This window comes from Sinocyclocheilus anshuiensis, unplaced genomic scaffold (assembly GCF_001515605.1).
Source record: "Sinocyclocheilus anshuiensis isolate Anshui unplaced genomic scaffold, SAMN03320099.WGS_v1.1 scaffold483, whole genome shotgun sequence".
NCBI classification, from domain to species: Eukaryota; Metazoa; Chordata; class Actinopteri; order Cypriniformes; family Cyprinidae; genus Sinocyclocheilus; species Sinocyclocheilus anshuiensis.
The window spans coordinates 481401-491422 of record NW_015552580.1 but is presented as its reverse complement, the minus strand read 5'-3'; the positions used below and the strand labels follow the sequence as shown (position 1 = coordinate 491422).

Here is a 10022-nt window from a genome sequence, read left to right as displayed (position 1 = left end):
TCGTTTCGACTACAGTGTTGTTTTCCGGGTTTTGTGATGTCACAAAGCGGTCCATTAGAATATCATTAAAATAATTTGAATGGTTGGCGGGTGGGGAGAGGTGAGGTCGTGGTTAGAACCATAGATATGTATATATACACATCTATGGTTAGAACGCTTTGTTGAGTGCATCAGACAAGACGACAAAGAAGAAGTGCTGCTGCAGAGTTAGTGCATCAGAGAAAACCAAGAAGAAGAAGAGCTGCTGTGCTGTAGCATCACATTTTCGGCATGTTTAGAACAATTCTTACAAGTACAACACGACGTAGCTGGGCGCCGCGGACAGACGCCGAACGGCGCCGCCGGTGTGCCTACACTCATAGAAAATAATGTATTTGAATTTTTCAAATGTGGCGCGACGCTGCGCTTCTCGTCCGGTGTGCAGGTGTTGTAATAATGTAAAATATGTGAAAAATACAACCTAGTATGAGAGCATGTTCTAGTACACCCCCAAAACAAAATCAAGACTTTGTAAAAGAGCATAATAGGACCCCTTTAACTGATAAACTGACGGTTTTGACTGTTTGACACTGTAAAGCTACTTTAACACAATAAAGCGCTATATAAATAAAGGTGACCTGACTTGACAATAACATCCACAAACCGTGACCCATTATTGAGGGAAAGTATACAGACAACTAGGGCTGTGCAAAAAATCGAATGCGATTTTTATGCGCATCTTGTCAGTAAAGCTGCTTCTGGTGATTAGTAGTAAATCTCCAGCACGTGCTTTCAGACAGAGCGCCATTTACTACACAGAGCCGTAATTCACTGACAAGCTACACAAAATGGCGTTCAAAATCGCAGGCGATTCATTGCCGAGCCCTACAGACAACCAACATCTACTTGGATTTGAGCCTGCAGCATCCTCAAACATCATTTAATTCACTGTTCATTGACATTGTAGGGTATCAGACCGAATCAGACAATCTAAGATTTGGTCTAGATTAGTTTATATGTCTTAGATTTATCCAATAAAGCCTTATTCATATTGAAAAGAGAAGTATCTTGTGTTTTGTGCTCACAAGTTAATGTCTTAAACTGCCGATCTTGTTACTGTGCTAATTAATAGTGTTTTCACTATATTTTGGATATAAATATCCATTGCAGAGTTGATGTTATATGGCTCGTTCAATGAATCGCTGGCCGTCTCAGTGAGCAACCGTAAAACAGTGATTCTGTCCAAATTCCCTTTAAAATCTTAAATGATTCCCTTTGAGCTAAATTGACCGGTTTCCCTTACAACATCATCATCACTCCATGTACCTCCATGTGGTCCAGCTGGCGCAGGCGGGCGTTCCTGGTCGTGTTGAGTCGAGCTTTGGTCTCGTCCATCTGAGATTTCAGCACCAGTGATTCATTATAGAGCACAGAGAACTGAGACTGCAGACAGTGATACTCAGCGCTCTCTCTGGCCACCTCCTCAGCCCTGGACAACAGCTCCACCTGACAGAGAGACAACAATGCATGCCTTGCTAATGAATCTGAATCATTCTAATAGCATTATTCATATAAAGTGCACTATTATGGTTTACAATACTGCATTCAATTGCTATTCATTTCACGTCAACAGTTTCCATTCCAGTTCCAATTCACATTTATTTTTAATAATGCTTAGTTATTAATAATGTATACTTTTTTTTTCATTCAGGGAAGCTGCAGTAAATCCCACTGATACTAAAGGAGTGATTCACTCTGTTCCAGAGTATCTGGGTCTTCAAGTGTTAGCTGATAAGGAGCTTTCTTTCAAGGACAAGATATGAATGTGTGGGGTTTGTAATTGTTCACTCCGAAAGAGCTGAACAGTTGACTACCTCTAAATATCAGATTTAATCTGGTATTGCCTGAACAGGAGGCAATACTCACACAATAAGCATAGGATGGATCTAACAAGGTAATGGTGTATGTGGTCTCGAGGGCTTTACCTTCATGTTATTGTTCTCCTGGTAAACCGTCTGCAGGTCCTGCTGCAGCTTCTGGAGCTCACCAAGCCGATTATCTGCCAGCTCTCTGTTCTGCTCCAACTCACTGTTCATCTCCTCAAACTAACAAGAGATGAAAAAGAGATTTAATAGCATATTGTGATTCAATGTTAAGACAGTGTTCAGGTTCAAAACAAATCATTTTATATAGCAACATTTTCTAATCATTTTGCCAAGGCTCTACCAATCTCAACAACTTATGTTTGAGCAGGCTAGCAAATATTAAAGATACACTAACATTACCATTCATAACTTTGGGGTAAAGATATTTATTTATTGACAGAAATTAACAAAGAACTACATTCCACTAAATTGATCAAAAGAGACTAAATTGATCAAAAAGAGACTTATGGTGTTTTTACTCAATTTTTGATCAAATAAATGCAGCTTTGGTGAGCATAAGAGACTTCTTTCAAATACAATTAAAAACCTTAAAGACTCCAAACTTTTGAATGGTAGAGTACACTTGCTAGAGCTGAATATATATATGATGCACCTGCAAGTCCCAATACTCAACGGAAGGAACCTACAGTGTGCAAATAGCTGCTTACTTCACGTTTACAGTGAGATTCACTGACACCAAGTGCAAATATTGACACTAAATGTTCATATGACTGGTCGTTTACCTTTCTTTTGTTGATCGTGATGGTTCCACATACACTGCTTGCTTCGCCATACACCTTATAACCTTTACTGTTCACCTGGTTATGATGGAAGAGCACAATATCTATCAGTTCTGCCACATTGTAAAACAAGAAAAATATTATATCTTGGTTTTACTATTACAAATGTCTATCAGAGACAACATAAAACAGAATGCAAGTTCACCCTCAAGAGAACTTTGAAATATCCCAGTGTTTTTTGTTTTTAAACCACTGTCATTTGCTATTATTGCAGTAACATTCACTACATTACTGGTCACTGACATCAATGTAGGTAATTAATAAAAGCCTGTATTATCCATAACAAGTAGCCTAAATCAAAGACTAAATACCCACGACTGAGGTCCCTTGAGCAAAGCACCGAACCCCTAAATGGCTGGCTGCCCACTGCTCCGGGTGTGTGTGTGTGTGTGTGTGCACTTGGATGGGTTAAATGCAGAGTACAAATTCCAACACCATACTTGGCCACACATCACATCACTCATTAATTAACTCATTAAAATAGTTCTTTGGCTATTCGTTAAGGATATTTTTGGCCCAGGTGATGTCAGCCGAAAAGGAAAGACTTAGATGAAATATTACAGTACACTGTAAAAAAAAATGAGTGTAATTTTAAAGGGGTCCTATTATGCTCTTTTACAAAGTCTTGATTTTGTTTTGGGGTTGTACTAGAACAGGCTCAAACTAGATTGTTCGAAAAACATTATTTTTCATATATTTTACATTATTACAACTCCTCTCTCCCCAGTCTGGCATGAACGGCTCGAATAGTTCCTGTATCAAATGAAAGCCCGCCTTCTGAAATACGAAATGTGCTGTGATTGGTTAGCTGGGCCAGTGTGTGTTGTGATTGGTTATTGGTTATTGGTGATTGGCAGCCCCTTACTGAATGTCACGCCCCTTACCATAGCCGCCTGCGAGCTTCAGTGTAAATATTGCGTCAAAATCAAATCAATTTGAGAGCGATTTAAACCCAGATGATTGTAAGCACTCTAAGTTCGTCTGCTTTGGGAAAGCTAGCGTGTCTCCGACTCGTTGCCTTCTCTAGTGCAGCTCAACCAGGTCTCGTCCCATTCGTCGATATTTGTGACATCACAAATCCCGGAAAATATGCGTTGTAGTCCAAACGAGTCGTTCGTTGTAGTTTTTGAAAAGTGATTTCTGTTCAATAAAATATCTCCTTTTGAATTGGACTTTGAGCTTTGTAATTTTGCAGATCTTTTTTATGCTCAAACAGCAACATTACAGACTAACTAAAGTTGAAAAAGTGAAAAAGCATAACCAAAAGTGGAAAAGCATAAGCCACTTTAACTGTAAAATATTGTAAAAACGCTATGGAAAAAAACAACTGTTAATAGGTTAACTGTTAACAGTAAGTTCCCATACTATATCCCATGCAAGGTCAAAAAAAAAATAAATCCAACATATGCATGGATGAATTGACCACTATAAGATCAATAACATGCATTTAGAAAATACACAGGGAGAATTTCCATTTAACACTGCCTATAAGATGGTAAATAGGGCCTATTTTGATTTCATGGTGACTTTGTAGGGTAAAACCGCTCACCCTTTCCAGCACCTCTGCAAGGTGCGTGTTAAGACGATTCTCTCTCCGTCTGATTTTCTCCATGTCCCACTGCAGCTCCTCAATGAGAACCTGCAGCTCGCTGATTCTGTTATCAGCACGATTCGCCGCGCGGCCCAGCGGACGAGACTAAACATGCACATACACTGTAAGCACTCAATATGACAAGCTTACCAGATAAACATGTCAACAAATCAACCACCAACCTCGCTGGTCATGTGACTATGCTTCTGCTGGAGGCTGTCGGTCAGCTGCCGGAGACGTTCATTCTCATCGGTCAGGAGGGTGTTGAGGCAGACAGCGACATCCCAGAGACTGCCATCTGAAGGAAGTCACAAGAAAATGCACGTTAAACGCTGAATGAACAGAAAGCTAAGACATGATTAGTGACCCATGAGAGTAGAGTCTGTCTCACCTGTTCCAGACTCCATATCTTTCTTTAGCTGGTCTACTGTGTTCTTCAGGTTCTCGTAGATTTCTACCACACGTCTGGCCTGCTTACAGCTGGACTCCAATCGCTCCTGCAGCTCTGCGTCTATCTCCTCACTGGTGCTGCTGGCCAACATGGCCAGAAAAGAGCTCGCTGCCTCCCCCTGTTGACCTGTATGAAACATTACAACAAAAACAGATTTCTGTCTGAGTTAAAGGCAAGACTAAACCCATACAAAAAACAGAGATCTGGCCTTGAAAAAAACAGGCTGTCCATTTTAATGAAGGGGAACAGAGCGAATGCTGAATTTACTGAATTTATTGAAGTGTTCAACCACTGTGAGACTCTACTGGCAGTTTCTGAAATATATATATTTTTTTTTTAAGACCTGCACAAACAAAATTAATAGCATATGTCCATACAAACAAACCCATACATAATTATTTTACTTAATTAAATAGGCTGGGACACATATCCAACTGCAAAACAGTTTAAGATACTGCATAATGTTTTATTTAATATGTACATATACATGGTTTATTTAGTAATATATCAATAAATTTGAGGTTGACTGGTATTGGATTTTGCTGATATTATAATAAAGTTTACAGTTTAATTTAAGTTTATTGCCACATCAGCTTCACATGCTATTTCATGGCAAAGATTATACATTAGAAAAACAATATAGTAGTACACAATACAAAATACAATATAAATTAATTAATAAAAACAATTATAAAACAACGTATTAAACATTAAATTCTATAAAAGATTCTTTAATTTTTTTCCCCCAAAGAAATTGTAAAAGCTTTTTTTTATAATGTGTTTGAATGCAATAAAAAGATTATTGTGACAATATTAGTCAAATCTATATATTGTGTCACAAATAATAATCAGAAAAAAAGATTTTATGCATAAAGACTTCAATTATAAACAAGACCGAAATGCACCAGGCCTTTTATGTACTCTTATATTCATAAGACATAAACACCATAAATTAAATATTGTGATAATTCATCAACAGTATGCAATCACTTGGCATAAATGTGCGGTGTACAGTGATTGTGAACAGCTCTGAAACCACAAGCTTGAAAAAAAAGCAACAATGTTGTATTTTTACTTTGAATGTGCAGCCCTCACATTTCTTTCATTAAATCATACCCTTGTAAAGTTCATTAATCACATTAAGCTGTATCATGTATCCGTTTAAATTTTAGATCCAAGATGGCATCGTGTGTTTGCACACCTGGCGAATAAAGCTAATTCTGATTCTGATGATTCCTGTTTTTCCGTCCTCAAATTTAAGACCTAGTAAACTGATAATCAACACTTTTGTTATATGAAGACACCGTGCTGATCAGTTATGATCTTTAATATTTTTTTCAATGGACTGCGGTTGAGTCTGAGGCCCCAAGCCAAGACTGTGACATAAGGTTTTGTGAGACAGCAAAAAAAAAAATGTTTTATTATTTTTTTTCCAAAATAGTAAGAAACATCTGCCAGATTTGTGCAATCCATTGATTTCCATCTACAACAGTTTTTTTGTACCTCTGTCTTTTGCTCTCTCCTGGTTTGAGTCTCCATCCGGTTCTGGTGTTCCAGGTTTTAAGCTGCGTCCTTCAGGAGGTTGGCTTTCCACAGGCTCACTCCCTGATTGGTCATAGCGACGCACAATTAATCGCACATTTTCATCGAACTGAAAAAGAACGATGGAACAAAATTCAGCATTGAAAATGGTAACATTTGAGAGAGATACAACTTGAATTTATGTAGATTGTAAATACAACCAAAATGACCTGGTTCCAGTATCGGTTTAGAATCAACAAACTCGCGTCATCTGTCGCTTGACGAGTCTCCAACCTCTCAACTCTCTCCCTCAGTTCATCCTCAATCACCTGCAGCAACACAACAGTCTATGTTTACATGTATACATCTGTATCACTGTTTCCTGCACCACTTTTCAGTGGAAAATCACAATGTATTACAATAACAGTATAATAAAACATTATATAGTGCATTCAAAGGTTTGAGATTTCTGAAAGAACGTTTTTAAAAGAAGACTCTTATGCTCACAAAGGCTACATTTATTTGATGAAAAATTCTGTAAAAACTGTAATATTGTGAAATATTATTACAATTAAAAAATAACTTATTTGATATTTTAAAACATAATTTATTCCTGTGATGCAAAGCTGAATTTTCAGCATCATTACTCCAGTCTTCAGTGTCACACGATATGATCCTTCAGAAATCATTCTAATATGTTTTGCTCTTCAAGAAACATTTATTATTATTATCAATGTACAAAAACAAAAAAAACAGCTGTGCTGCAAAAATTGACATTTTTAAGGATTCTTTGATGAATAGAAATTTCAAAAGGAAAGCATTTATTTGAAATAGAAATATTTTGTAACATCATACATAAATATAAAGGTCTTATCTACCTGTCTTTGGTCAAGGGCTTCTCCCAACTTCCTGTTTTTGATCTGCAGAGCTTTAATATCTTGTTCTTCCTGCAAGAATTAAATACAATGTCAATGGGAACCAAATGATAAGAGACCAGATTCAGAAATCAGTTTTAAGATTCACAATTCAGAATTGAAGAGATTTAGAATTCATTTTTCCATAGCAACAATATATTACCGATAAATACACAAAATTATTAGCACAGACAGACTCCACTAGTGCTGGGCGGTATGACCAAAAATTTATATCACGGTATTGGATATTTGTGGCGGTCAGTGTGGATATTGTGGATGAGTTCTTCTATCATCATCACGTTCTATTAGTTCTACAGCTTCAGTTTCAGAACTTTCACGCTTAGTAACACATACAGCTGTTCCCTCACCACAGTGCAACAGTGAAAAACCCTTTCAAACAGTGTCGCGTTCCGAACGTTGTTTAAGCGACATACACCGATATTGCGGTATTTTAAAAATTCATATCATAACAAAAATAAACACCGGTATTCGGTATGAACTGGTAGATCGCCCAGCACTAGACTCCACATATCTGAAAATGTATGTAAGATGTAAGACATTATATATAAAAAAAAAACCTTGGGGAAACACAAACACCAGAAAGCATGAATCACACATTAAGATCTCAGAAAGCATCTGACCTGGTTGGACCCTCCACCCAGTTTGATGACCGTTTCTACAGCAGTGGCAGTGCTTCCTCCAGATCCAGTGCTCATTCCCTCTCCATCCTCAGCGCCCTTCTTCTTCTCTGGAGGAGCGCTGAGTGAGGCAGAGCTGCTGGGATCGCTGGGGCGCTTCTGACCTGACATCCTGCACCGGCGGCAGCAGCTCACTGAGAGACAGACACCATCACAGTCAACACACAATCATACGTCATCACAACAGTGCCGAACATTCGTTACTGAACGGTGTTAAAATAAACCGCCTTTACACAGTCAATGTAGAGCAGAGAAACAAGAGAATCCAGCAATCAGGGGGAAATCCTTGGAGAAATGCTCAGTTACGCTTCAAAACAGCTGGACTAAGTTACAATACACGAGCTAATAAGATGATAAAAATAAAACAATAATAATAATTATTGTTGTTTTATTTTATTATTCATGTTGAATAACAAATATAATGGTTGTTTATCATTATTATTGTAACCTCATAACAAGAGTGACACTATTTTAAACCCTTAATACTAACATTTAAATGTAAATATGCCTGACATATATATATAAATCTACACATTTCAGATTTCAATTTGAATGTTTTTCTTTATGTATTAATAATAATAACAATATAACAACATTTGCATTATTAGTAGTAGTATTCAAATAGAACTAAACATTACACTAAGCCTAAACTGATTTGGACAGGAGTAGTTACTAGTAGCATGAAACCCTGATCACATCACATGGTATCAGATCAGTATCATATGGTAATATCATGGTACCTTATTAATAAATACCATGAGACTGAATGTTTATTTCATATTATTTCAGAGAATAGAAGGGTATTGTATTGTTAGTGGACACATTAACACACACTCGTAGCCGTCATTAATACATTATAAGTTACGCGAATGTAAGAAAATATAACGTTATTTGTAGTAAAATCCCGAGCTCAACACCGATCTATGAAAACACTGAGATCTGACGCCTCTCAGCGCTGAAAACTCACTCTGCATTATTAATAACGCTCTCACAAAGCAGTTATCGCACTTGTGTTAATGTCTTACCTATTTTCGATTTCTATTGATTGTGAGATGGTTTTGTGGATGTAGCTGCTGCGCTTCATCCGAGCCTCCTTCCGGAAACACAGCGCTGTTGCTCTTCTCCTTCTGCTGCTGCTGCTGCTGGAGTCACGAGAACTGCAGCGCCGCCACACGGCGGAAGGACTGACTGCAGGTCAGCAAAAATCATCACAATACAACACAACTCAATTCTGTATGCTGTTTTTATTGCATTAATTTTGGGGCATACAAAATGGATCAGATTAAATGAAAGGAGACATGGCTTTGATGAGTTCAGCATAAATATTATGAAATATTCAAGCAAATTAATTAGGCTATTTTTGTAAATAAATGCTGTATTTTTTTATTCATCACTTTTCTACACATCGAATAATCTAAATATATAATCTAAATCTAATATATATCAGGGTTTTCCACAAAAATATTAAGCATTAAGTATTTTCAACATCAAGTCAGCATATTAGAATGATTTCTGAAGGATCATGTGACACTGCAGACTGGAGTAATGATGCTGATATATTTTGCTTCATCTTATAATTTACCCATTGGACCCATTATTAAATGGGTTATTGGCATTTCAGTAAACTACAGTAAAATAATAATAATTTAAAAAATAAAACCTTTTACATTACCTTTTATTTATCTTTTCGTTGTCAGTATTCTCTAGTCTGTGTAGTAGAAGTTGTGTTCAGCAGTGTTTAGTACAAGCACTTAGTGTAATGGGTGACTTGTTAGACTTCCAAACAATCATTTTCAAAATCAATGTTGCTGTTTTAAGAACAAGTCTTTGCAATTAAAACTGCTTTAAAATCTCTAAAGCAACTGGCAGATGTTCTTATACACAACATTCATACACAACATTCAAATGGAGGAATTTAAAAGCTATTTACTGTGTGTTTACATTATTTTGTCCAACCTCTGTGTGTGCGTGTGTGTGTGTGTGTGTGTGTGTGTGTGTGTGTAGTGAGAAAGAGAGTGAGAGAGAGAACAGTACACATTTAAAGGGGTCATATGATGCGATTTAAATTTTTCCTTTCTCTTTGGAGTGTTACAAGCTCTTGGTGCATAAAGAAGATCTGTAACGTTGCAAAGACTAAAGTCTC

General features: G+C 37.1%; 1 protein-coding gene across 1 annotated transcript in view; it reads right to left on the bottom strand.

Moving 5' to 3' along the window:
* LOC107665256 (E3 ubiquitin-protein ligase BRE1A-like) overlaps positions 1–8986 on the bottom strand; it is a 14971-nt gene extending 5985 nt beyond the window's left edge. The window contains exons 1-11 of the mRNA XM_016456062.1: positions 8905–8986; positions 7823–8013; positions 7146–7214; positions 6498–6596; positions 6250–6397; positions 4687–4872; positions 4478–4593; positions 4254–4400; positions 2648–2722; positions 1965–2084; positions 1306–1485 (exon numbers count right to left, since the gene is read on the bottom strand). Of these exons, the coding sequence (XP_016311548.1) occupies positions 1306–1485; positions 1965–2084; positions 2648–2722; positions 4254–4400; positions 4478–4593; positions 4687–4872; positions 6250–6397; positions 6498–6596; positions 7146–7214; positions 7823–7990 (1308 nt within the window). The 5' untranslated portion in view covers positions 7991–8013; positions 8905–8986. The remainder of the gene's footprint in view (positions 1–1305; positions 1486–1964; positions 2085–2647; positions 2723–4253; positions 4401–4477; positions 4594–4686; positions 4873–6249; positions 6398–6497; positions 6597–7145; positions 7215–7822; positions 8014–8904) is intronic.
* Between the last annotated feature and the right edge of the window lie 1036 nt (positions 8987–10022).